The sequence below is a fragment of the Arvicanthis niloticus genome, chromosome 6 (genome assembly GCF_011762505.2).
Source record: "Arvicanthis niloticus isolate mArvNil1 chromosome 6, mArvNil1.pat.X, whole genome shotgun sequence".
Taxonomy (NCBI): Eukaryota; Metazoa; Chordata; class Mammalia; order Rodentia; family Muridae; genus Arvicanthis; species Arvicanthis niloticus.
The window spans coordinates 90,877,202-90,901,468 of record NC_047663.1 but is presented as its reverse complement, the minus strand read 5'-3'; the positions used below and the strand labels follow the sequence as shown (position 1 = coordinate 90,901,468).

Below are 24,267 nucleotides of genomic sequence, written 5' to 3'. Positions count from 1 at the left end.
AGAGGTTGATCGTTGATCAGATTCACATGAGAAGCCAAGATAAAAAAGTGTAGCTTTTATGTGTTTCACAGGGCTGGGGGAGCTTCAGCAGGGAGTGGGGACAGCTTCATGTTGTGCCATAGGAAGTCCAAGAAGGTGGCTGCTTGTAGTGTCCTGCTAAGCCGCTGAAAGTGCCGCTCTAGAGGAAGACAGAGGAGATTCAGGCTGGGGTAGGGGGATTCTCTGTGAACTCACCAGGAGCATCCCTGGACCCAGGGCCACGTCACATACCAGTGTACGGCAGCAGGGCCTCCAGTGCACCCCGCACACCCTCGTAGGCCAGCAGCTCCTCGGGAGCCTCATGCCGCAGCAGCACACCAAGCACGGCCTGGGCTTCATGGCAGTGTCTGGAATTGGTGTTCCACGTGACACAGAAGTGCAGCAGGGCCTCTGTAGGTAACAGGGATGGTCACTAACCTGTTCTGCCCACAAGGTCTCCCCTTCCCCAGCCTGGCCCCATCCAGCTGCCCACGACCTTTCTGGTCTCTTCGCAGTTGGAGTACAGTGGCTTCCAGCTTCTCACAGGCCTCAGGATCCCTCCGGATGGCTGTGAGAGGAGAGTCTGAACTTAAGGAAAGGGCTCCTCAATCCCTGGAGCCTCCCTTGCCCCCCATCCTCCTCCTGGGGCAGGCACTGACCCTGGATAACAGTCAGCACAGTGTGGGGACGATCTAGAGAGATGGCAAGGCCCAGTGCCCGGAGATACCGCTTCTCGTGGAGAAGGTTGTCCAGTTCTTGCTGCCTGGTGGGACAGAGGAAAGGACATGGTCACCCAGAGACCCTGGCTGGGACTGAGTGTCCATAAATATGAACCCTACCTCAACCCACTTCCTATGCTGCATGGCAGGGAACATGTAGAGGCTGCTGCTGCTGCTGGATGCAGGAGGTGGTACTACTAGGACATGCAAGGGATGCTGCTGCTGAGGGGATGCGGCGGGGTCTACCGAGCCCAAACTTACTTGATCACCTGCTCTTCCCGTTTGGCCTGCTCTTCTGCCTGTTCAGCTTCTGTCACATCCTGGGATCAAATCAGGGTCAGACAAGCCCCCATGATGTCCTTTACCCTGCCTCATCCCATCCTGTAGGGTTCAAACCTTCCAGAGAATGATTCGGGAGTCACTGCCACCGGTGATGGCACGATCATCCATTCGGCTGCAGTGTAGCCCCCAGACCTTGTCCTCGTGAGCATCCAGGGTCCGCACACACTCATTGCTCTTAATGGTCCAAAGCTTCAGGAGCCCATCAGAGCCACTGAGGTTGAGAATGGAAGGACTCGGTGTAGGCATGTCCCTCACCATGCACCCCAGCCCACTCCTAGCCCACTCACCTAGACAGCAGCTGTGAGCCACGGCTCACAAAGGCCACCTTCAGTACAGAAGCATCGTGTCCCTCAAATGTCTGCAGGGGAGAGATGGAGAACCCAATGGGTATGGGAGGGTATATTACTACAGAGGGGACGGGACTAGGGGAAATACTTACCTTGAGACAACTGAAGTCCTGCAGTGCCCAGAGCTTGATGGTGCCATCAGCAGAAGCTGTGGCCAGCACCTGGTCCATGGGTGAGAACTGGACATTCCAGAGGCCACGTCGGTGGCCTGAAAATACACCTAACAGTTGGCACTGAGGCAAGGCCCAGAGCTTAGCTGTGCGATCCTGTGAGCCTGTTGCTAATAGCTTGTCATTGGGGGAGACAGCCAAACTGTTGATGTCCTGGTGATGAAAGCAAGTAGCAAAACTTAGACACCCATCTCAGCAAAGGCTCGGCCACACCCCATCCCAGAGACCATGTGTGGCTGGCTACTTTGTCATGGCAGCGCTGAGTGGTCTGGGCCTGTAGAAGCATGGGGCCACTGTCTATAGCTGTGTTCTTGGACAGCAGGGCTTCAGGGAGGGGCCAGAGCTTCACAGTGCAGTCCTGACTGCCCGTCACCAGGAAAGATTCTTTTAGTCTGTATCCAATAAGAAAGGAGACACTGCTCAGGCCGAAGGACACTGGCTGTAGTGCACTGAGCTCTGCCCTCTGCACCATGGTCAGGACCAGAAGGATCATCTCAGCATGCAGACTGGCCAACATCACCCCCAAATGTCTCTGCCTGGGTCATCCACCCTCAGTACCCAGCAACTAGTGGGGTGGTGCAACAGGTCAAACTCTTTTTTTTGTTGTTGTTGTTTTGTTTTTTGAAACAGGGTTTCTCTGTGTAGCCCTGGCTGTCCTGGAACTCACTCTGTAGACCAGGCTGGCCTCAAACTCAGAAATCCGCCTGCCTCTGCCTCCCAAGTGCTGGGATTAAAGGTGTACGCCACCACCGCCCAGCAGGTCAAACTCTTAATAAAGGGTCACTCTCTCCAGCAGGACCTCATTCAGAGCCGTCCTCCCCATTCAAGTCCTTCCCACTGTGTCCACTTCCACGGTGAGGCTTCCACTGAGTCTGTCTCCCTGGACCTCATCTCTACTCCACATCTCTGCTAACGCCTCAAAGCGTGGCCAAATGAGCACACTCCTTCTCCACCATGTGCTAGAACCCAATGACTTGGGCCTTTCCCTCCTTGGATAACCCTGGGCCCAGTCTTGAGCCACTACCTAGAACAGCAGATGGTGCCCACGCTGTGTGTGTGGCCAGAGCCCTGAGCTACACAGGTCACCTGGCCAGCCTTGTTCATCTTCCAGATGCGTATGCTCTGATCCTGCGGAAAGTGGGGGTTGGAGAGAAAGTCATGATTTTCTTGCCTTGGTTTTCACTTGGGAGGCCTGGGCTTCCCCTACCAATCCCCCCCTACCAATCCCCCCCTACCAATCCTCCCCCCCACCCCCCCACCCCCAGTCGTTCTTTCTTTCAAACATACTTTTTGTTAAAGATTTATTTATTTATGTATATGAGTACACTGTTGTTCTGAGGACATTGGATCCTGTTACAGATGGTTGTGAGCCACTGTGGTTGCTGGGAATTGAACTCAGGACCTCTGGAAGAGCAGTTGGTGCTCTTAACAGCTGAGCCATCTCTCCAGCCCTCTCTCCATTTTTCAAGATAAGGTTTCCCTATGTAGCCCTAGCTGTCCTCAAACTCACAAAGATCTGCCTGCCTCTGTCCCCCGAGTGCTGGGATTAAAGGTGTGTGCCGCCATTGCCCAGCTGCCATCATATCTCTTCTGGGGTCTCACCTTAGCACAGCTGGCAAAAAGCCACCCCTTCCGGAACACATCCAAGGCCAGGACAATGTCTGGGAGAAAGGGGAGGATTGGTCAGAGAACAAGTCTATCAAGCAAGCAGGGAAAAGGAACTATCAAATCCAGACTGAAGACCTGCCTGTGTGACCGTGGAGGATCTGACAGGCCAAAGTCTGTAGCTCAAACACCTTCAGGCAAGGGCTGTTAGAAGCCACGATGATGTGGGAGTCATTAGGCCCCAGGAACCGAACATCCAACACCTCCTCGCTATAGCCAGCAAACTGTGGGAGACAGTAAGGTCATGAGTGAGGGCCTGCATGCAAAGAAGCCTAATGCCCAAGCCCTACACCGGGCAGGAACAAATGCTTACCTGTTTCTGCAACTGTAAGGAATGTGCCTCATAGAGTAGCAGGTTGTGATCGGCAGTGACAGTGAGGACCAGGCCAGCAGCACGGGCCAGGGTACAATGGGTCAGTTCCTGCCCTAGGCCTGGCATTTGTGGCTGGGTGTATACACACTGCCCAGAAGCTGCCTCCCACACACGAAGGATTCCTGTAGGAGAACATGGGCTACTGAAGAATGTCCTCAGGCTTCCCCCAGCCCCTGTTCCACATGTGGCCACTCCTCCACACCTTGGTCACCAGCTGTTAAGAAGTGTAGACCCGAGTTCTTCACACCCAGTGCAGGTGCCGGCTCTTCAGGCAATAGCATGGAGGCTTCCACGCTCTGTGGAGGAGCAAGATCAGAGCCTATACAGCCAAGCATCCCATCCCCGGCCCTGGCCTGCAGGCACCCATACCTCAAACACTGGCACCGTTCTTGTGCTCTGGTAGCTCTGAAGGTCCCAAACTATACAGATCTTGTCACGGCCAGAGCTGAGGAGAAACAGGTCCCTCTGTTGCAGTCTCAGCCTTGGTCTCCCCTTTCCCCCCACCAGTAGGCAGCCACTGACCTGAGCATTGTGTGGCCATCCTCACTAAAAGATAGAGAAGTGACAGCACTATAGTGTGCCGTCAGGACAGCCAGACACGAGCGGTCCTGAAGTGACCACACTCGGATCGAGGTGTCCACAGCTGAGGAGAAGAGCAGCAGGCGAGTGGGGTCTGGATGGAAGGCCACCAAACTGAAAGCAGGGACAGACAAATGAACTGGACTTCCAAGGATGGTAGCTGCGCCCATCCTTCCACCACCACCCTAACTCACTGCACAACACCAGGTGAGCCTCGAAAGTGGTGTGTCCCATAATGTTGGACAATGTCCCAGACACGCACAGCCCCATCACAGCCGCCTGTAGGAATGCGTTTGAGGTTAAGGGCGTACAGAATCCTTGTCCTAGTGTACCCCCAACACACCCACCTAGCTGGGGTCCTACCTGTGGCTAACAGTGTAGAGGTGGCATCAAAAGCCATGGAGGCCACAGGAGCTGTGTGTATCGCCTTCCACAGGCGAGTGACAGTGCCTTCTCGCCAGGCCCACTGAGCCAGCAGCAGTGCCCGGCTGGCTGTTACCAGTACCTAGGGGAAGGTGTGGGATAGTAAAGATGGCAGATAATACATGCTTGCCAATTCAGTGTGGAAGGGAGGTACCAGAGTTTACCCTCCGCCCCTGCCCATCATACTTCATCATCGGGACTGAGGTCAAAGGCAGTAATGTCCTCTTGGTCCTCCTAAGGGAAGAGTGAGAAGACAGAAAACATAAGAATGTGCTGCCCTCCCCTAGGGCCTCTCACAAACGCCCCAGTCTGTTCTTACCTGCTCCAGGCTCCGAAGCAAAGCCCCTGAGGCCACATCCAGGATGTTGACTTTGGTACCACAGACACAAAAGAGGTGACGGCCAGTCTGGTCCAGCTAGGGACAGAAGGGTCTCAGGCAAGGAACTACTCAGTACCCCCTACCCGTCTATCCCAGCTGCCCCAGGAGGTAGTTACCTGGGCTTTCCCACCCTTGTAGAAAGGTTCAATCTTTCGCTCAACAGCATAGCTGGGAAGAAAAAAGGACACTGAGTGATGGCCTGACCTCCTTGACCTAGTGCCCAGCACACTAGGTGCTGTCCTAGAAATGAACCAAATCCTTGCCCTTGCAGAGTGCCTAGGCAGCAGCAGAAACCCAGGAGTGAAAAACAAGCATGGAAGGGTGATGTCATTACAGAGAGGTGGAGACCCAGAGCTAGTTGGTGAGCATCCCCGAGTGGATCTCCATACAGGTGGAAGAGATGAGCATGAGTCAGTTGAAGGAAGCCCAACAGCCCAGGCTTCAGCATAGAGATCTTTTGGGGGCTCCCTACTAGCTGTGGGAGGCCAGGAAAAGGTAATGTACTCTCAAAGTCTTGACCAGTGAGGCCCAGCATGCCCCCACACTCCTCCAGCCACAGCCTCATTTGGTTTCTCCCTGACTAGCTGTGATTTCTGGGATCTGACTAATGCTGCCCTCTTTCTCACTCTCTCTACTGCTTTATGCCAAGCCAAGCCATTGCACTTTCCTGGGAGGTAATGGCAGTGGCCATTCCAGTCTTCTCACTGGATTTCTTACCTACACTTTCATCCCTGTTGTCTAGTGCTTTCTAGAACAAATGAGGGGTGTCTCTGCAGTGCTAAAAACTTCCCCTCCTCTCACACCTCACATGCCTCTGTGATATTACCCTGCCTTGCTCAGAAGGACTTTTGCCTATCTTTCTTAATGGTCAACATCACAGCGCCATAGCTCCTGGACCAGACCCTATAACAGGGCATCTGCCTCTACCCTCTATGTAGGCTGGGATGGTCTTTCCAAATTCAAATGCTCTGCCCTCAAGCCCCTAAGTCCACCCACCAAAATAAAACCAACCTCCGAGATTCTGCAACCAGTTAACCCACCAATAGAGATGGTGTCAGTACCGAGGCTTCTCTTTGCTAGAGCTTGCTTGCCATAATCCAATTCACTCAGTGACAGATGGAAAATATTGATCTGAAAACTACACACTATGGATAAAGGCAGAGCTTTTTCCTAGCCCAGCACTAAACAGCAGCTGTTCACAGGGGAACTGACTGAGCACAGGACTCAGAGCCCCTGGTATCACTGTGAATGCCCCTCCTAAACTCCTAGCTCCCTTTTCCGGTTCCTCCCCATTTCCCTTAGAGGTCAGCACCTCCTCCGAGGACTTACTTGGCTTTGAAGCGGCACAATCCCGCCGTAGTCTCGGCCATGTCCCAAGGCAGCGCTTCCCTCCAACCTCAGCAGCCTTTCCCCGCGTGAAACAGTGAGCTCCTCTGCACTTCAAGGCACGCTGTGATGACATCACGGGGCGCAGTGACTTTGACGTCATCAGCATGCGCGCCGGGAGACCTCTACTGTGGGAACCGGCTTCTGGCTCTGGGAATGGAAGTCGAAGGCGTTTCCAGGGTGGAAGCTGGCAGTGGTTACCTTGTTGACCATCTTACATTTTAATTGTTTATTTACTATTTTCGTTGTAACTGTTTTTCTTTTCTTTTTGGTTTTGCAGATGAGATGCCTTTTAGAACAACGGATTGGTGTCTGTGCAGTGCTTAAAACTTCCCCTCCTCTCACGTGCTTCTGTGACTTTACACAGGACTTTTGCCTCTCTGCCTCTTTCTCCCTCTCCCCTCGCCTCTCCTCCCTCTCCCCTCCTTTTGCCCCTCCCTCTTCTCCTTTCACCTCTCCCCTCTTCCCCCCTTCTTCCTCCCTCTCTCTTTTGTTTTTTTTTTTCGAGACACAGATAATCTGTGTAGCTCTGGAACTCGTTCTGTAGACTAGGCTGGCCTCAAACTTATCGAGATCCGCCTAACTTCTACTTCACAGACTTTTGAATTAAAGGTATGCCCATCCGGCTTGTTTTCTTTTAATTAAAAATTAATTTGCGCCGGGCGGTGGTGGCGCACGCCTTTAATCCCAGCACTTGGGAGGCAGAGGCAGGCGGATTTCTGAGTTTGAGGCCAGCCTGGTCTACACAGTGAATTCCAGGACAGCCAGGGCTACACAGAGAAACCCTGTTTCGAAAAAAAAAAAAAAATTAATTTGCAGGGGCCGGAGAAATGGCTCCGCGGTTAAGAACACTTGCTGCACTTCTAGAGGTCCTGAGTTTAGTTCCCAGGAACTACAAGGTGATTCACAACCACCTACAATGTGATCCGATGCTCTTTTCTAGCATGCAGGTATACATGCAGATAGAGCACTTATATATATAAAGTAAATAACTTCTTTAAAAAAATAACTTGCGGGCTGGAGAAATGGCTCAGCGGTTAGGAGTGCTGGCTCCTTTTCCAGAGGTACTGAGTTCAATTTCCAACAAACACATAGTGGCTCATAACCATCTATAATGAGATCTGGTGCCCTCTTCTAGCCTGCAGGCATATATGCAGGCAGAACACTGGATACATAATAAATAAATAAATCTTAAAAAATTAAATTTACACTCTGTAAGCAGAGGCAGGTGGATCTCTGAGTTCAAGGTCAGCCTTGTCTATAGCATGAGTTTAAACACAGCCAAGGGTACACAGAAAAAACCCTGTCTCAGAAAAAAAAAGGAAGATTAAGGAAGAGTCTGGTTATGTATTCAGTTAGTTTTAACTGTGTGATAATCTAGACTGGCTTCAGGCTCAAGCTCTTTCTGTTTCAGCCTCTCAGATACCCTCAAGTTATCATTTAATGTGTATGTGAGTGCCACGTGTCTGCCCATTTGACATGGCAAATGTATAGAGACATGGAAGTAGCTTCTTCCACTCTGTAGATATCAGGGATGAAACTCGGATTATCTTGGCAGCAGTTACTCAGTGAGACATATCTCTGGCCCAGTGTGTGTGTGTGTGTGTGTGTGTGTGTGTGTGTGTGTGTGTGTGTGTGTATGTGTGTGTTTTTATTTCTGAAAACAAGCAACAAGGTCTTTATGTAGCCCTGGTTGGCTTGAAACTATCTAGCCCAGACTGGCTTTGAACTCACAGAGATCCCCCTGCCTCTGAATCATGAGCTCTGAAATTAAAGGCATATGACACCATAAAGGTCTGCTTCCAGACCTTTTATCTTAACATGGATTTTAAAAGTGCTTTTGGCCTGAGCATGGTTTGAGATGCCTTTAATCCTAGTACTCAGGAGGCAGAGGCAAACAGACTTCTGAATACAAGACTGGCTTGGTCTACTTAATGAACATCAATTCAACCAAAGCTCTGTAGTAAAAACCTGTCTCAAATAAACAATTTTCTTCTATTAAATTCTTTTGGAAATGGTTACATTTGCCCTTCAACAGCTATGGTCAATATGTAACAGTCCTGGCAGATGTACAACTGTTGAAACCAGCTCCGCTCTACCTGGCTTGAGACAAAAGACTTAACAAGCCTGAATAGTTACTATGTTGCGGCCTGCTCTGCTCTGCCTGGCTTCAAACTGCCACTCCGGTCTTCGGGTCAGGGTCTAGAGAGAGAGAGAGAGTGAGGATAAGGAGAAAAGATGCAAGGAATGGAGACAAGACAGAGGTTCTGATCAAGTCTCTTTATTTGAAGGGAAATCTAGAGTACTTAAACACTTTTGCCACGCCCCTTGTAGGCGCATGGCTATGACATAAGCCTTGGAGGCGTGGATAGCATGTGGATAGTTGCTTTCTAGCCACTTTCTGCTAAAGGTCGGCTCCCAACATACAACCATCTAGGGATCTTGATCAGACTCATTTTTTTCTGCCAATAAAAAAATTAAAAGGCAGGGAGAAGAAACTCATGTAACAGGTGGCAGCAGAGAACTCTCAAAGATGGCAAACAGGACCAGACAATAAACAGTTGAAGAAAGGTTTTTTAATAAGGGTAGGGAATCATATACATAGCAGGCATAAAGACCCTCCATGCCATGCCGGCAGTGATGGCACAGGCCTTTAATCCCAGCACTGGGGAGGCAGAGGCAGGCGGATTTCTGAGTTCGAGGCCAGCCTGGTCTACAGAGTGAGTTCCAGGACAGCCAGGGCCACACAAAGAAACCCTGTCTCAAACAAACAAACAAACAAACAAACTAAAAACAAAACAAAACACAAAAAACCCTCCATGATGCAGAAGAGGCACTCAGAAAGACAAGGCCCAACTTCTCTTTGAGAGCTGGGAGTTTTGAAAGTTTCTGAAGGTCTTCCTCCTCCTAATTTAGACCTGGTTACTTTGGGAAAAACAGAATGGCTGACTGTTGTGTAGACATGTACTGACCCACCTTTGAGCTTGGTGAGCCAGTCCAATTCAGGGGCCCTACTGGCAGGTGAAACAGCCTACAAGGTCAAACCTGGAGGTAGTGGCACCGTGAGAAATGAAGGAAAAATATTCAAAAGGAAAACTTTAAAAAGTGAAACTGAGTTGTGCAGTGGTGGTGCTCCACATTGATCCCAGCAGTCTGGAGGCAGAGGCAGGTGGATCTCTGGTCTACAGAGTGAGTTCAAAGCCAGCCAGGGGTACACAGAGAGATACTGTCTGGGAAAAAAACCCAAAAGATTCACAAGGTACACTTGAGTTTCTTTTCCCTGCCTTAATTTTAACTGCCAGGGGTTTGTTTCAGGTTAGGAGGGTGAGGAAGAAGCCAGCCATATATATTGGAAGTTCACTGTCCTTGTCATGGCTATTCTTGGTTGTCAACTTGACTACCTCTGGAATCAACCAAAACAAAACAAAAAAATGACCAGGTACACCTATTTGGGACATTTTCTTAAATCATTTGAAGAGGTAATACCCACTTTAAAATTTTATTATTATTTTTATTTATATGAGTACACTGTAGCTGTCTTTTATTTATTTATTTATTTATTTATTTATTTATTTATTTAATGTATATGTATAGCTGTCTTCAGACACACCAGAAGAGGGCATCAGATTGCATTGCAGATGGTTGTGAGCCACCATGTGTTTGCTGGGAATTGAACTCAGGACCACTTGGAAGAGGATTCTTTGCTCTTAACCACTGAGCCATCTCTCCAGCACAATATCCTTTTAATTTGCATCTATTGAGATCTTGAATTCAAATCGTCTGAGGTCTACCTTTAACCTGGTCAACATCTGCTGACAGCCTATATAAAGGACGTGGAAGAAGGAAGCTTGCTCACTGGCCTATTTTTCCAGGATTTTGGTATATACTGAAAACCAGCTGAGACATCTTGCCTCATGGACTAAACTACTACTGGATTCTTGGACCGTCCATTGGTAGATAGCCATTGCTGTACTAATTTGACTATAGCCTTGTGCCATTAGAATATATATATATATATATATATATATATATCACTACCTATCATGCCCCCTAACTCCCAGTCACTCACAGAAATGAAGATATTCTAAAAAGATACTTGTAGTGGCTAAGAGGTGGCCCAGCAGTTTAGAGTACTAGTTGTTCTTGAAGAGGGCCTGGGTTTTATTCCCAATACTCACATGGTGATCCATAACCATCCATAACCCCATTTCCAGGGTAGCCAATGCCCTCTTTTGACTCCTTATGGCACCAGTAATGTACTGGCTCACATACAAACATGTAAGGTATAACATTCATACACATGAATTAAAGCTAAAAGACACATGTGGCCAGGCATGGTGGGTACATGCTTTTAATCTCAGAACTTAGAAAAGGGAGGATGATATGGGTAAGTTCAAGACTAGCCTGGTTTACATAGTGAGTTCTAGGACAGCCAGGGCTGCAAAGAAACTCTACCTCCAAAGGAGGGGCTTGTCTTCTGGAAAGAGATCTCACAATTCTAAAAACTTGTCAGACCACCTTCTAGGATGATATTGAAGCCCACACAATAATGAGTCAATAATTGGAGGGACCACACTTTTTTTTTTTTTTTTTTTTTTTTTTTTTTTTTTTTTTTTTTTGGTTTTTCAAGACAGGGTTTCTCTGTATAGCCTTGGCTGTCCTGGAACTCACTCGGTAGACCAGGCTGGCCTCGAACTCAGAAATCTGCCTGCCTCTGCCTCCCAAGTGCTGGGATTAAAGGCATGTGCCACCACTGCCCGGCGGGACCACAGTTTTTTAAAAGTTTTTTTTTTTTTTTACTTTTATGTGTATGGGTGTTATGCTTTGTCTGCATCTATGTCTGTGCACCAGATGTGCATGCAGTATCTGTGGAAGCCAGAAGAAAGCAGAGTCCCCTAGGACTAGAGTTGTTAACAGCCATGTTGGTACTGGGAATCAAATCCAGGTCCTCTAGAACATCAGCCAGAGCTTTGTTTTGTTTTCTCTTTTTTTTTCTTTTTTGCCTGGCCACATTTTATATTGATGCAAATAAATTGGGAATGGATGGTTATAAGTCAGAGAAAAAAATAAGCAAAGTAATTCAAACCCCATATACTTCAGTTCAAAAGTCAGAGTTGCCGGGTGGCGGTGGCGCACTCCTTTAATTCCAACACTTGGGAGGCAGAGACAGGCAGATTTCTGAGTTTGAGGCCAGCCTGGTCTACAGAGTGAGTTCCAGGACAGCCAGGGCTACACAGAGAAACCCTGTCTTGAAAACAACAACAACAACAACAAAAACAGAAAAAATGCAAGTAGCTGACCTTGGAGCTCTGAGCTCTGAAGTATAACAAATTAAAAGTTAAAGTTTAAATAATAATAAATTTGCAATTATTATTATTTTGGCCATGGGCCTGGGATTAGGGGAAGCTTGAAACTTTGGAGACCAATTGTAATTCTTGATTCTTTGTGGGACGTGGTTATTCTTTTGAATCTGATTTGGCAATGATTATACAATGTCTTTTTTTTTCTACCTGCTTTTGAAGTGTCAATAAAAGGCTGGGGCAAGAAAAAGGTGGGAGAGAATGAGAGAGCATGCAGAGCTTGAGAAGAGCATGTGATCAATGAGTGAGGAGAGAACGTGAAGAATGAGTGAAGAGAGAACATGAGGTGTGTACGCAGTGTGTGTGCGAGTGAAAAGAGAGTGCATGTGGTGTATGTGAGATGTATGTGAAGAGTATGTGTGTGTGTGAGAAAGGGGAACACACAGAGGTGTGTGTGTGTAGAAGTGTGAGTTTGAGAAAGGAAAAATGCACAGGAGAACAGCAGAGTGTGCAAGAGAATGCAAAGTGTGTGCAGCCTCAAGCTGTGAGTGAGCAAACAAGGGGGGAGAGAGAGAGAGAGAGAGAGAGAGAGAGAGAGAGAGAGAGAGAGAGAGAGAGAGAGAACAGGGAGAGAGAGAGAGCAGGGAGAGAAACTTTAAGCCTTGAAAAACTGCCTGTCAGTTTGTACCCAAAAAGTAGTCTGTGTTTATTCATTATGCACCTTCCAGATATCCCTGCTTCCAGTTGAGAACTCCAATCCAGAGTCGAGGCTAGACCCTGACACAGAACCATCCACAAATACAGGGCATCAATAGGCCTAAGTAGTTTGAAACAAACTATGCTGAATACCTGCAAGCTCAAGTCAGGATTACAAACTGAAGTTTCACAGAGCTGATGACAGAGACTAAGAGACTTCAATGAGGAACTCCAAAATACAAGATGCTAGAAGATAAGACAGTCCAGGAGTAAAACAAGTTCCAAGAAGCAGCACCCAAGTTATGGGAAACAGAACCATCACTGTTAGGTTCTATTCTCTCTTTTGTTTTTGTTTTATTTTTCGAGACAGGGTTTTTCTGTGCAACCCTGGCTGTCCTGGAACTCACTCTGTAGACCAGGCTGGCCTCAAACTCAGAAATCCGCCTGCCTCTGCTTCCCAAGTGCTGGGACTAAAGGCGTGCGCCACCACTGCCTGGCAGGTTCTATTTCTCAATTGTGGATGTGCTCCTGAGAGACCAACAGAAAAGTCACATCAGACCACTGAGAACCCTGGGAAAGACATTGGAAAGAACTGAGAAGCAGCTTCAAAACTGCATAATTAGTAGCTAAAACAAATGGCGGGGATGGGAAATGTAGTATGAAATATTTTATGTGCCTGGCCCTTTAAATGACCCTATGCTCTTCAGTAACAGTTAGCCCTTGGACTTCTGGGAACAGGAGAGGATATAAAAGCCAGCTGAGGCTGAAAAGCGGAGGGGAGAGAGTAAGGAGTTAGAGCGTCCTCAGAGAGAGGGTGGTAGGATTGAGGAATAGGCAGGATGGTCCAGGGGGCTGAAAAGTAGGGTCAGAGAAGACAGCTGATGCAGGAAAAAAGGAAGACTGTATAAGGGCTGCAGAAAAGACTAAGAAGTGTGAAAATGAGACAGTTGAAAGCGAACTGGGCTGGCCGACTAAGAAGACAGTTGGTGCCGGTTGAGCCAGGAGAAGCTGAGCTGAGCCCGAGAAGATATTAAGAGAGGGAGAAAAAAGAACTCACAAAGAACCTACAAGTAGCTATAAGAATGTAAAAGAAAGAATTAAAGAAGAAGAACAACAAAACATTTTACAAATAGCTACAATATTGAATATTCTCCTGCTTTCTGTATTTAGCTCTCTAAATAGGCTTATTGAATATAAGTGACCCAGTATAGTTTGGACCATAGATTGTGATCCCCAAGTTTGGTAAAGAGTTAATAAGGCTGGGTATGATAAGGGTTGCTCAATCTCAGCACTTGGGAAGCAGAAATGGATGTATCTGAATTTGAAGATTAGCCTAGTCTACATAGAGTTCCAGGCAGCCAGAGGAGTATAATGAGACCCTGTCTTAAAAAACAAACAAAAGACTATCTGTTGAAAACACACCACCTGTGTTTGAGACATTGTTTTGAACATTTGAATGACACCAGAGAAGAAAACAGACATCTTTTGTTTGTATGTATGTGTACCATGTGTGTGCCTCCTGTCCTCAGAAGCCATAAGAGAGCATCAGATCCCATGGAACTGGAGTAACAGATGGTTGCTAGCCACCATGACCATGTGGGTGGTGCAAGTAAAGAGAATTGGGTCCTCTTTTAGAGCAGCCAGTGATCTTAACCTCTGAGCCATCTCTCTAACCTCCCCTCAGCCTTTTGTTTTATTGAGACAGAGTTTATGTAGCCTTGAACTCACAGAGAACCGTATGCCTCTGCCTCCAGAGCTCTGGAACTAAAGGTGTACAGCACTAGTCCTGGCTTAAAACTCTTGCTCTTACAAAGCTATTTTTCAATGGACCACGTAGGGTTTCCAGGGAGGACAAAAAATTCACAGTAGTTAAATATGTATGTGTCAGTGCAGATTTAGCAAGGGATGGCAGAGGGCAGGAGGCAACATTTGAAGTTAGGTAGTAATGCTGCTTCATTGAAAAGTCAACACCGGCCGGGCAGTGGTGGCGCACGCCTTTAATTCCAGCACTTGGGAGGCACAGGCAGGAGGATTTCTGAGTTCGAGGCCAGCCTGGTCTACAGAGTGAATTCCAGGACAGCCAGAGCTACACAGAGAAACCCCGGGGAGAGAGAAAGAGAAAAGAGAGAGAGAGAGAGAGAGAGAGAGAGAGAGAGAGAGAGAGAGAACACCTGACTGATCCATTGAGGTTGTAAGGCTGGGAGGCCTGTGGTTTTCTGGACATGGTGCTTTAGGTTGGGCTGGCTGGCTGTTGAGGAATGCAGAGGAGACTTCATACAGGAGAAGACAGACTTCTTTGACTTCTATTCTTCGTTAGGGTTTTGAGTCATTTGTATTGCCAGCCAGGAAGCTATTAGTCTGGTAGGAAGGTGCAGAAAAGCCATGGAGAGAAAAGGTGGGTTAACAAAGAACAGAACAGCTTTGCAGGATGGGGACTACTCAGTGGTAGATCCAACCAGGGAAAGAACTTAGTGTCTGGGAGAGGGTGGGGCAGTGGTGGCACACAGCCAGAGCTACAGAGAAACCCTGTCTAAGAAAAAAAATGTCTGGGAGAACAATCTAGGGAAGAAAGCGTAGTGTCTGATGTGGAAGGTTTGCAGGGGTGACAAGGAAAAGAGAACACATAGAAGGCACGGAGGACTTGAGGTGGGCCAGGCCTGGGCTCAGCGTTTGTTTATTTAACTCCTCTATAAGACACCTTGGCCCTGCGCACCCCACATCTCAGTCTCTGGGGCAACCTCAGTCTCTTGCACCTGGGCATTCAGGAGCAGGCTATCATCCTCCAGGAAGTTGCTCAGCCGTGCCAGCTGCCGGCGGATGAGGTTGGTGGTGCGGTGCACCCGGCGTACACGTCCCAGCAGGCTCAGCAGTAGGGTCCGGTTGCGCTCATGGCGTTGGACCCAAGCGTCACGTAGCTCGCGGTAGCAGTTGTGTTGCTCACTCTCCAAGGCAGCCAGAGTGGCTCCACAGCCTAAGGGGCAGCGCTGCTGTCCATTCTGCTGGCAATGCTGGCGGTGTTCATCTAGGACCCCACGCAGAACCTGCGCAGTGCAGCCCTCATTGGGGCAGGCCATCAGCTCAAAGGGGCATGAGTTGTGATGTCCCTTGCGATGAGCCAGAGGGCATGTCACCAAGCAGCCAGCTGCAGCATTCTTGCACTAGGGAGTATGAGAAGGGTCAGTATTTATTAAACTAGGTTAGTAACTGTTAGCTGGGGCTCCTATGTAATCTCTAATTTATGATAATCCACAGACTATGAAACAAGTGAACTCTGGAGCCTCCTAAGCTTTTGTGATTCCAAGCTTCTTCATTTTGTAAAGTTAGAGGGCTGGGGAGATGGCTCAGTGGTTAAGAGCACTGACTGCTCTTCCATAGGTCCTGAGTTCAATTCCCAGCAACCACATGGTGGCTTACAACCATCTGTAATGGGGTCTGATGCCCTCTTCTGTGTGTCTGAAGAGCAATGGTGGTGTACTCATATACATAGAATAAATAAAAGCTAGAGTGCTGCAGAGTAATGACACTTCCCCACATTACACCAGAAGTTCTAAGGGACCCACACAGCAAGTGGTAGACCCATGATTCATACTCTTCTGCCATGTCTATGACCTTTGGCCTATTCTTGGTTCTTCCCATCTCTTCTGGTTCTGTCCCCACGCTGTGCCCCTTCCCTCCTCCCCCAGGAGGATGGGAGTGGAAGCTCAGAGCTACCTTGACTTGCAGGCGGCCAATGGTTTTTCGGAGTCTATTCACTTGGACCATCTTTCTCCTTTTCACCTCTTTTCTACAGCATGGACAGGTGTTTTGTCTAGAAGGAGGCATGAGTATGATGTTGGAAGTCATGTCTGTCAGAGCAAGCCTTCATGGGGTAACCCAGCTAGTCCCTCCTTTCTGTCTGAAGGCATAAAGTGGGCATTACAGTGAGGTTTTTGCCCCCAAGCTGAGGCTGGGGACTTCAGACACATGAAGCAAGGGCACACACATGCTTAGTGTCCTAGATTTTGTAGTTGAGTCTTATAGACATTGGAACCCAGTTTTTGGCTGACTTTCCCATTCTTGGCCACAGGATTTGGCTCCCAGCCTCACCCCCACTCTCCTGGACTCCCAGCACACCTGGCTAGCCACTGGAAGATGCACTTTTTGCAGAAGATGTGACTGCATGGCAACCTCATTGGCCTCTTGAGAACCCCATGGCAGACGGAACACAGGAAGTTGCAGTCAGGAGGGCTGGCAAAGAGGTTGAGATCGTACCCACCACTCTGCAAAGGTCAGGTCAGTGTTAAGGCCAAGGCCTGGGTGGGACCAGACCCAAGCCCCTGCCACAAGCACTCATACCAGCAAGATAACCCAGCAATCTTTTGGTAGGGAGGATGGCTATACAAAGAAACTTAAGTAGAGAGGCTAGAGGGGTCTGCACCCACTTCAAGGGTGAATCTGTGGGGGCTGACTCCCAAGATTGCCAACTCCTGCCTGAAGAAGCTGGAATGTTTCTAGTATATATTCATTAAGAGCCTTCTCAAAGTTTTTTTTTTTTTTGTCCCATAAAAGGACTGTCATCCATTCTCAGAGTGAGATAGAATCTATTTCTAGACAGCTGGGCATCTGTCTGGAACTGAGTACAAATCTCGGAGCTTGTGAAGAGCCCAGAAACTTACCATGATCTGTATCTGGACGGCAGCTCCACTGAGACGAAGGGTTCAGGATCCTCCATTTGACAGCATGCATGGACTGACATCACAGTGGCATTGTCCAGCGTGAGCCAATCACAGCTCACTGTGGACCCACCTCACGGCCACCTACCCTTTGCTTTTCCCTCTGAAAGTGAGCAGCCTCAACTTAGTTATCTATGGATTCACTGCAGTTGCCTTGGTTGTGGTTAACACCTGCTGCCTAAGCAAAGGAACCAAGCTTCTAGAGGCTGGTGTCCCAAAGCCAGCCAGATCCGTGGCTCCTCCTCTGACTGGGTGGTCAGTTTAGTTGCTGACCTTCCCCACTAACACCCCTTCACCAAGAACTACATTCCATAGCAGGAAGTCTATCCTGTGGAAAAGCCCAGAGGGTTTTTAACTGTACACTGTAAGAAAGGATTTGAGTAGACAACGGGGTTATGGCGTGTATATATATCCTAGTGTAGCTTTTTCCCCTTTGGGTATAACGTGGTCTCCACATTGGTACAAAGGTCACATAGCAAGTAAGCAGATAAGGCAGGCCTAAGGCAACATAATAGAGTTGCTGGCATCACTGAAAATCTTGTTTGCCAGGTCATGGTGGTGGCACACCCCTTCAATTTCAACAGAGGCCTGGCTAGTCTAAAGCGAGCTCCAGGACAGCCAGAGCTACACAAAGAAATGCTGTTTTACCCACCACCCCACCCAGTCTCCTCTGGGTGAAGGCCACTCCAGATCATAATCTGACAGAGTGGGACGTCGCTGCTGTGGGGCCACACATGCTCAGTAAACTAAATATAGTTATTGGTTCACTAAGGTGAACTTCAGTGGTCATCACTGATACCCTCTTTGGGGAAAAAATGCCAACACATTCTTGCAAGTTTACTTTAGCCTAGGTGGTCACCTTTTTAAAAAAATGTGTCCAGGTGTAGGTATGACTTCTCTGCACATCTGTGCATTTGAGTGCCCATGAACTTGTAGATCAGTTGCCAGTGCTGGAGTTGAGCCATCTCTAGCCCTTGTGATCACCTTTACACTGACTGGCTCTCAGTGTCACCATGGCCCCTCCAGTACAGGTAACCACAACCAGTGTAACCCCAGCATTTGGAAAGGCTCAAGTAGGATTGTTAAATTCCAGGCATTGTCAAGAGTACACAGCACAGACAGTCTCACCAAAAAGAAAAAAAAAGGTTGTTCCAAAACCATTCTTATGGCTACGAGCATCAGTTACGCCACGTGATGCACATACATACATGCAAGCAAAATGAAGAAATCCGCCCGCCTTAGCTACCCAGATGCCGACTGCTGGGACTAACACACCGGTTACAAATGCACTTTCCACTTACACTGATGGGAACCCTCCAAAACATTAACACGCGGTAAGTTAAATCATTTTATTCGAGAAAAGAGGACACCCGAGCCCTGTCATTCTCGCGGGAGAGGCGGCGGCAACGTCCAGATCCAGTGGAACCTGCGAAATAAATGACATCGTTAGGATTTTGGCCACAAGCCGAACCGCGGGAGCGGAGAGGCGATCTGGAATGTAGGGGCCTGGGTTTCACCCTCCCACACTGGGGCAGCAGGCGGTGAGCTAAGGCCTCTGTGGCTCTGGGCGCCGAATCTCACCTCCGGCCACAGGCCAAAGCCGAAGGTGATTTTCAACGAACGCCCATTTACTGGGTCAACAGCTTACGCCTCGAGAAGCCCAAGAGGAATGACGTTACCTGAGCATACGAACCGCACCACGAATTCCTGGACACTGGGAGGACCACAAGGCGCCGGCGCGAGCATTTATACGTCCTTCCGGTTGGTGTAGGGCACGGCTTCGGCGAGGGAAAGTGCGCAGGCGCAGGCAGAACATGGCGGGGGCGGGACAAGATGCAGCCAATCATAGCCTGCAGGTGCTCTGCATAGACAGTCGAGATCTCGCGGCTCTTGGCGCAATATAAAAGTTCTCTTCCGCACGGCCTCTCTCTTCTTCTTCTTCGGGAAAACACGTGAGTCTGTGTTACCGGGGCCTGGCCTTGCGGCCTGGGCTGTGGGAATCCATGGACATCCGGACGGACACTCCTTTGGCTGGACCGCTGAGCCTACGGTTCTGTCGAGTTGATTATTCTCTTTTTTTCATGTCATTAGCAAATGGCGGATGACGCCGGTGCAGCGGGAGGACCCGGAGGGCCCGGGGCCCCAGGATTAGGAGGCCGCGGTGGCTTCCGCGGAGGATTCGGCAGCGGTCTTAGGGGCCGCGGTCGTGGTCGAGGCCGTGGCCGTGGTCGAGGCCGCGGAGCTCGTGGAGGAAAAGCTGAAGACAAGGAGGTAGGTCTGGGCCGCTGGCGGGCGGGATGCTTTCCCCCTGCAATGGAGAGGCAGCCCTTTGACTGATGTCTTCCTTCAGTGGATCCCCGTCACCAAGCTGGGCCGCCTGGTTAAGGACATGAAGATCAAGTCCTTGGAGGAGATCTACTTGTTCTCCCTGCCCATAAAGGTACAAAGACGCCTCAGTTTATAAACAACCTGGGCGGGAACGTTCCCTAGATGGACCTTAGTGCGCTGCCACGTTTTATTGTCAGGGGTCGAGGAGAGGCATCGGAGTAACCGCCTTCTGTTTGTTGGGAAGGAGCGAATTTAACATGTTTCCCACAAAATCTCTTTTATAGGAGTCTGAGATCATTGACTTTTTCCTGGGTGCATCCCTAAAGGATGAGGTTCTGAAGATCATGCCAGTGCAGAAGCAGACTCGGGCTGGCCAACGGACCAGGTTCAAGGTTAGTTAAGTTTCTTTCCTGACAAGATGGAGCTGTGTGAACAGTGGGGCTAAGCAAAACTCTCTCACTCTGCATGGTTACACTAGGATTTACCCGTGTGACTTTCGTACGGGGAGAGAGAGAAAAGGAGTTCCTCCAGGACTTTGGATTGGCCTCACAGTGGCCTCTCTTGCCTAGAGGAGCACCACAGGTCCTGTTAGGGATGTGCTGGTGCCACAAGGTATCTCCAGCCATTTCACCTAAGTCTTTTCACAGGCTTTTGTCGCTATTGGGGACTACAATGGTCACGTTGGTCTTGGTGTTAAGTGCTCCAAGGAAGTTGCCACTGCCATCCGAGGGGCCATCATCTTGGCCAAGCTCTCCATTGTCCCTGTGCGGAGAGGCTACTGGGGGAACAAGATTGGCAAGCCCCACACTGTTCCATGCAAGGTGACAGGCCGCTGTGGCTCTGTGCTGGTGCGTCTCATCCCCGCTCCCAGAGGCACTGGCATTGTCTCTGCTCCTGTGCCCAAGAAGCTGCTGATGATGGCCGGCATAGATGACTGCTACACTTCAGCCAGGGGCTGCACTGCCACCCTGGGCAACTTTGGTAGGTAGCTCACAATCAACTGTGGCCTCAGCTCTGCTGGATCATGCAGGCCCAATGTGTGGGAGAGAGAGGCCCTCCTTAATGCATGGCAGACCTAGGAGTGCAGCAGCAATCTTAAAGTCACCAACCCTTTTTACTGTTTTACAGCCAAGGCCACCTTTGATGCCATCTCCAAGACTTACAGCTACCTGACCCCCGACCTCTGGAAAGAGACTGTGTTCACCAAGTCTCCTTATCAGGTACACTGATTCAGTTGGTGGTGGTTGGCTGCTCTCTACCTAGTTGGGTATGTTGTGTACTAATGTTCTGCTTCTCTTTAGGAATTCACTGATCATCTTGTGAAGACGCACACCAGAGTCTCTGTTCAGAGGACCCAGGCTCCAGCTGTGGCTACCACATAAGGGCTTTTATACAAGAAAAAATAAAAAAATAAATGGATTAAAATTTTTTGTCTGTCTCCCCCATTTGTGGTATTCTGGCTAATATGCCAGATATGGCCATACAATTTAGACACCAGAAACACAGGTTGTGTCAGAACTTTATTTCAGCAGTGGGATGAGTAAGTACCACGGCATCCTAGGCAGCCGCGGTCTGCTTGGCAGCCCTCCTCTCCTCCAGCATCCTCTGCTTCTGCTTGGCCAGGCACTTTCTGGCAGAGTAGTGGGCTCCTAGGTCAAGGTCTGGGGAAGAGATGAGCTTGTTACATGCAAGGTTTTAGCGGCTGGGAAAACAGCCCAAAACTGGGATACACAGCTACAAGCTAGGTAGGGGAGTCAGTGAGGACACTCACAGCGGTCCTGGTAGGCTTTAGACACCTTGGTGAACTGCTCCAACTCCTTGGCACAATTTTGCTGTGCGCTCTCTCCTTCCCTCTGCTGACAAGCTTTAAGTCTCTCCTGGATGATGTTCATTATTTCCTGGTCAACTTTGCTGAAAATAGGATAGCAGTGTCTTATCAAGAATTGGAAAGAATAGAGGACTACCTCAGCCCAGAAAGCTGGGCCCATTTAGGGGTGGGGTTACAATGGTGCCCAGCGTTACCCTCTGCTCACTTACAAGTCCCTTTTCCACTGCATCTCAGCCTCATAGATGCATATGACATCACCCTGTTTGCATTCTGTGATGTCTGGCACTCGACGGTACTGCCGGTGATAGTAGTAGGTTCGGTTCTTAGCATGCTGCTGTTCAATAAATTCTGCAAAGAGAACACCTTGAACTCAACAGCCTGTCAGCTTAAGCAGCTTGGGGCTAAGGGTATGAAGTTCCCAAGCTTTTACAGACCCGGTTTTATGAAGGGCTGGCAACAGTTACATGAGAGCTTAAGTGGGCCCACCTACCCTGTGGGGGCGGGGTGAGGCAGAGTCCCAGATGGTCTAGTTCTAAGATGCTACCAAAAATGTAGTTGACCTTACTGCAGTCATGCACTTGGGACTGGTTTGGAAACCACCTTCCTAGCACAAGGACCACCTGTAAGCCAGGGCCAGTGACACTGTCTCTAATCCAAGCTGCTGAGCAGCTGACAAAGATAAGTGCTGTTGTCCATGCTGTGCACCCCGAATACTGGATAAGTGATCTGCTTAAGCCCAGCATGAGCCAGCTGCTGCCCACCATTCTGGCAAACAGGTTGAGTGGATCATTCTCTAGGACCAGGAATAAAGAGCGTAGCCATTTAAAACACAACCTTTGCACAGGTGAAACTGTGGCCCAAAGAGAACGAAAATGACCAACCTGACCATGCAGATGGATACAAATTGTCCATTTCAACAGGGGCTTATTGGCTGCCTACTTATTGGCTGGTTAGATTCCCCACCACTGCCGGCTTTTTTTTTTTTTTTTTAACTTTCGTACCAGAGTGGCCCCAAACCCAGAGATTTACCTGCCTCTGCCTCCCCAGTGCTGGGATTAAAGGCACGCACTACAATCGCCCGGAACCCAACCACCACCGCTTAAAAGAGCGACCGGGGTCGGTCGAGGAAAGGTTAGTTGGGGTTCTGCCTGAAGGCAAAAAGAATTACAGACAAGGTAGTCCCGGGAAGAAGTGGACTATGTCGCGGTGCAGCAGGGTAGACCGGAGGCCCTGGGAAGCGGCCTGGGGTGACAGCTCCGGGACGTTTCTCGGATATAAGGCAGAGTGTCTTAGATGCACTGGGGTTGAGGCGATTTGGGCTCGGGGACTCTGGGTGCGGGATAGCGGCATGCAGCGGGTGGTGGTTCCAGGGGGCGGAAACTGAATGTGGGATCCGTGGGGTACCGGGGTCTCCACTAAGCGGGCGGAATTCTAGACCCTGTACCTCTCACGAGGGTCACGGGCCGGTCCACGATGAGTTCGTAAGCCTTCGTCAAGTAGGTGATGGGGTTGGGGAGCGAGGTCTGCGGCGAGGGAGCAGGCGTGCGGCGCGGGGGCTCCGGGTACACATCCTTGTCCCAAGAGTCTGGCATGGCTTAAGCAAACCCTTCCGACCTTCCACTCGCTTCGCTTCTGGGTCCGCTCGGCCTGCTAAGGACGCGGGACCTCTACGCCTGCGCAGAACGGCGCAGCTACGCTTGCGTAGTGGGCAGCCGCGAGGCACCATGGGATCTTGGTTCGCCTCTCGGGCACCCTCTTGTGGTTCTCAGCACACCGTGGTATCCTGGTTTAGTTGGACAGAGGTCACCAAATGCCTGGAAATGCTTTGCCTCTGGAAGGCCACTTAACTGATAAACCATCTTTCCAACCTCTTCTGTTTCTTTTGAGAAAAGGTCTCACATTATAGGCCATCTGGCTTTGAACTCATGGCAATCCTTGCCCTGACCTACCAGCTAAGATAGCAGGGAATACGGTGAACATGGCTTGGGAGGAGTACCCACACAAGTCAACAACTGCTCTAGACTCTACTAAGGTCCCTCGGGAGCTGGTGGGTCCCAGTGAACCTAGGGACGTCTGTGAAGAGGCAGGGCTTGTCCCGTTGTGTCCATATGGAAAAAGGGTTTCCTACCTTAGGCACAGAGTGCTTTGCCCTGCTTCTGGTGGTTCTGGTCCCTGACCACTTGTGCCCTGAGTTATCCACTGTCCAGGATTGCACTGCCCAAATTCTTGAGTTTATGTATTTGGAACCTGGGTTTGCAGCCTGGGCAGTGGAAATTCTCACTTACAGGTAGGTCATCTAGGTGCTGATCACCTCCTGCCAGAGTTAGGGTCTAAGAAATAAAGCTGTTAGTTGTGGGGATTTACCATAAACTAGTATAATATAAACATCAGTTTATGACACCGAAGTCAGACCCACAAATCTTATCATTTTGGTAGCATAGAATCTTAGTATATAGTGTAAAACCACGACCCCTGAGGAACATCTTAAGCCTAATGGACTCAGTGATTCTACAACTACAGATTCATGATTATGTAACAAATAATGTGCACGCCTGTAATCCCAGCACTTGGCAGCAGAGGCAGGTGGATCTCTGAGTTCCAGTACAGCTTCATCTGTACAGTGAGTTTCAGGACAGCCAAGGCTACACTAAGAAACACTGTCTCAACAAACCAAATCAAAACAAAAACAGTGGCACAAATCTGTATGTGGAGCGACACAAGGGTCTTAGTTTGGATGATCGTTGGAATCCAGGAGTTCAAGACCAACTTGGGGAGTAAGAGATGTAGTTTCAGGCCTATAAACCTGCCATTTTGATGGCCAAGGGCAGGATTGCCATGAGTTCAAAGCCAGATGGCCTATAATGTGAGACCTTTTCTCAAAAGAAAAAGACGAGGTTGGAAAGATGGTTTATTAGTTAAGTGGTCTTTCAGAGGACCTGGGTTTGATACCCTGTGCCCACATAGTGGTTTATAATGGTTTGTAACTCCAGTTCCGGAGAAAC

At 49.2% G+C, this 24,267-nt stretch overlaps 4 protein-coding genes, 1 long non-coding RNA gene and 2 other non-coding genes across 9 annotated transcripts; 3 read left to right on the top strand and 4 right to left on the bottom strand.

The window, feature by feature from the left end:
* Nucleotides 1–40: 40 nt before the first annotated feature.
* On the bottom strand, nt 41–6,500 carry Tbl3 (transducin beta like 3). The gene is made up of 22 exons (XM_034505862.2): nt 6,345–6,500; nt 5,132–5,183; nt 4,956–5,051; nt 4,823–4,870; nt 4,577–4,718; nt 4,408–4,492; nt 4,157–4,327; nt 4,004–4,079; nt 3,837–3,930; nt 3,575–3,756; nt 3,344–3,485; nt 3,199–3,257; nt 2,621–2,724; nt 1,841–1,988; nt 1,519–1,749; nt 1,367–1,437; nt 1,134–1,290; nt 999–1,057; nt 678–781; nt 515–586; nt 271–429; nt 41–178 (listed from the first exon to the last, which is right to left on the bottom strand). Exons 1-22 carry the CDS (start codon nt 6,383–6,385, stop codon nt 66–68), a joined length of 2,406 nt encoding a protein of 801 aa, XP_034361753.1. The 5' UTR covers nt 6,386–6,500; the 3' UTR covers nt 41–65.
* A 2-nt stretch (nt 6,501–6,502) lies between these two features.
* Nucleotides 6,503–10,390, top strand: LOC143442864 (uncharacterized). Of its 2 annotated transcripts, none has more exons than XR_013111419.1 (3): nt 6,503–7,013; nt 9,717–9,880; nt 9,996–10,390. It is a non-coding gene; the product is annotated as an uncharacterized LOC143442864 (long non-coding RNA). The 2 variants fall into 2 exon arrangements; XR_013111418.1 differs by having other exon boundaries at nt 6,508–7,013; nt 9,717–9,840.
* A 4,648-nt stretch (nt 10,391–15,038) lies between these two features.
* Rnf151 (ring finger protein 151) lies at nt 15,039–18,529 on the bottom strand. 2 transcript variants are annotated; one of them, XM_034506438.2, is made up of 5 exons: nt 18,411–18,514; nt 17,053–17,212; nt 16,511–16,656; nt 16,109–16,205; nt 15,039–15,555 (listed from the first exon to the last, which is right to left on the bottom strand). In XM_034506438.2, the coding sequence occupies exons 2-5, from the start codon at nt 17,053–17,055 to the stop codon at nt 15,085–15,087; spliced, it is 717 nt and encodes a 238-aa protein (XP_034362329.1). In that variant the 5' UTR covers nt 17,056–17,212; nt 18,411–18,514; the 3' UTR covers nt 15,039–15,084. The 2 variants fall into 2 exon arrangements, with proteins under 2 accessions (XP_034362329.1, XP_076793308.1); XM_076937193.1 differs by lacking the exon at nt 17,053–17,212 and having other exon boundaries at nt 18,411–18,529.
* Nucleotides 18,445–22,953, bottom strand: Ndufb10 (NADH:ubiquinone oxidoreductase subunit B10). The gene is made up of 5 exons (XM_034506439.2): nt 22,710–22,953; nt 21,475–21,613; nt 21,209–21,348; nt 18,789–21,098; nt 18,445–18,535 (listed from the first exon to the last, which is right to left on the bottom strand). Exons 1-4 carry the CDS (start codon nt 22,855–22,857, stop codon nt 20,995–20,997), a joined length of 531 nt encoding a protein of 176 aa, XP_034362330.1. The 5' UTR covers nt 22,858–22,953; the 3' UTR covers nt 18,445–18,535; nt 18,789–20,994.
* Nucleotides 18,604–18,731, bottom strand: LOC117712222 (small nucleolar RNA ACA64). Its single transcript, XR_004607280.1, has one exon. It is a non-coding gene; the product is annotated as a small nucleolar RNA ACA64 (small nucleolar RNA).
* Nucleotides 19,204–20,865, top strand: Rps2 (ribosomal protein S2). Its single transcript, XM_034506437.2, has 6 exons — nt 19,204–19,380; nt 19,460–19,549; nt 19,722–19,829; nt 20,085–20,418; nt 20,566–20,657; nt 20,739–20,865. Exons 1-6 carry the CDS (start codon nt 19,204–19,206, stop codon nt 20,817–20,819), a joined length of 882 nt encoding a protein of 293 aa, XP_034362328.1. The 3' UTR covers nt 20,820–20,865.
* Nucleotides 19,888–20,021, top strand: LOC117712143 (small nucleolar RNA SNORA64/SNORA10 family). Its single transcript, XR_004607212.1, has one exon. It is a non-coding gene; the product is annotated as a small nucleolar RNA SNORA64/SNORA10 family (small nucleolar RNA).
* Nucleotides 22,954–24,267: the final 1,314 nt, after the last annotated feature.

What these genes read in the sequence shown, in the direction of transcription:
- Tbl3 (XM_034505862.2), bottom strand. Translation starts at nt 6,385, where the DNA reads ATGGCCGAGACTACGGCGGGATTGTGCCGCTTCAAAGCCAA. An exon ending in CCCGAATCATTCTCTGGAAG is followed by an intron (nt 1,058 to 1,133) that starts GTTTGAACCCTA and finishes ATTTGATCCCAG; the next exon opens with GATGTGACAGAAGCTGAACA. An exon ending in CGGGAAGAGCAGGTGATCAA is followed by an intron (nt 782 to 998) that starts GTAAGTTTGGGC and finishes CTGTCCCACCAG; the next exon opens with GCAGCAAGAACTGGACAACC.
- Rnf151 (XM_076937193.1), bottom strand. Translation starts at nt 18,434, where the DNA reads ATGTTTTGGAGGGTTCCCATCAGT. An exon ending in ATCTTCCAGTGGCTAGCCAG is followed by an intron (nt 16,206 to 16,510) that starts GTGTGCTGGGAG and finishes GCCTCCTTCTAG; the next exon opens with ACAAAACACCTGTCCATGCT. An exon ending in TTGGCCGCCTGCAAGTCAAG is followed by an intron (nt 15,556 to 16,108) that starts GTAGCTCTGAGC and finishes CATACTCCCTAG; the next exon opens with TGCAAGAATGCTGCAGCTGG.
- Rps2 (XM_034506437.2), top strand. Translation starts at nt 19,204, where the DNA reads ATGGCGGATGACGCCGGTGCAGCGGGAGGACCCGGAGGGCCCGGGGCC. An exon ending in TGCCACCCTGGGCAACTTTG is followed by an intron (nt 20,419 to 20,565) that starts GTAGGTAGCTCA and finishes ACTGTTTTACAG; the next exon opens with CCAAGGCCACCTTTGATGCC. An exon ending in TCACCAAGTCTCCTTATCAG is followed by an intron (nt 20,658 to 20,738) that starts GTACACTGATTC and finishes GCTTCTCTTTAG; the next exon opens with GAATTCACTGATCATCTTGT.
- Ndufb10 (XM_034506439.2), bottom strand. Translation starts at nt 22,857, where the DNA reads ATGCCAGACTCTTGGGACAAGGATGTGTACCCGGAGCCCCCGCGCCGC. An exon ending in GCCCGTGACCCTCGTGAGAG is followed by an intron (nt 21,614 to 22,709) that starts GTACAGGGTCTA and finishes TTCTCTTTGCAG; the next exon opens with AATTTATTGAACAGCAGCAT. An exon ending in ATGCAGTGGAAAAGGGACTT is followed by an intron (nt 21,349 to 21,474) that starts GTAAGTGAGCAG and finishes TCCTATTTTCAG; the next exon opens with CAAAGTTGACCAGGAAATAA.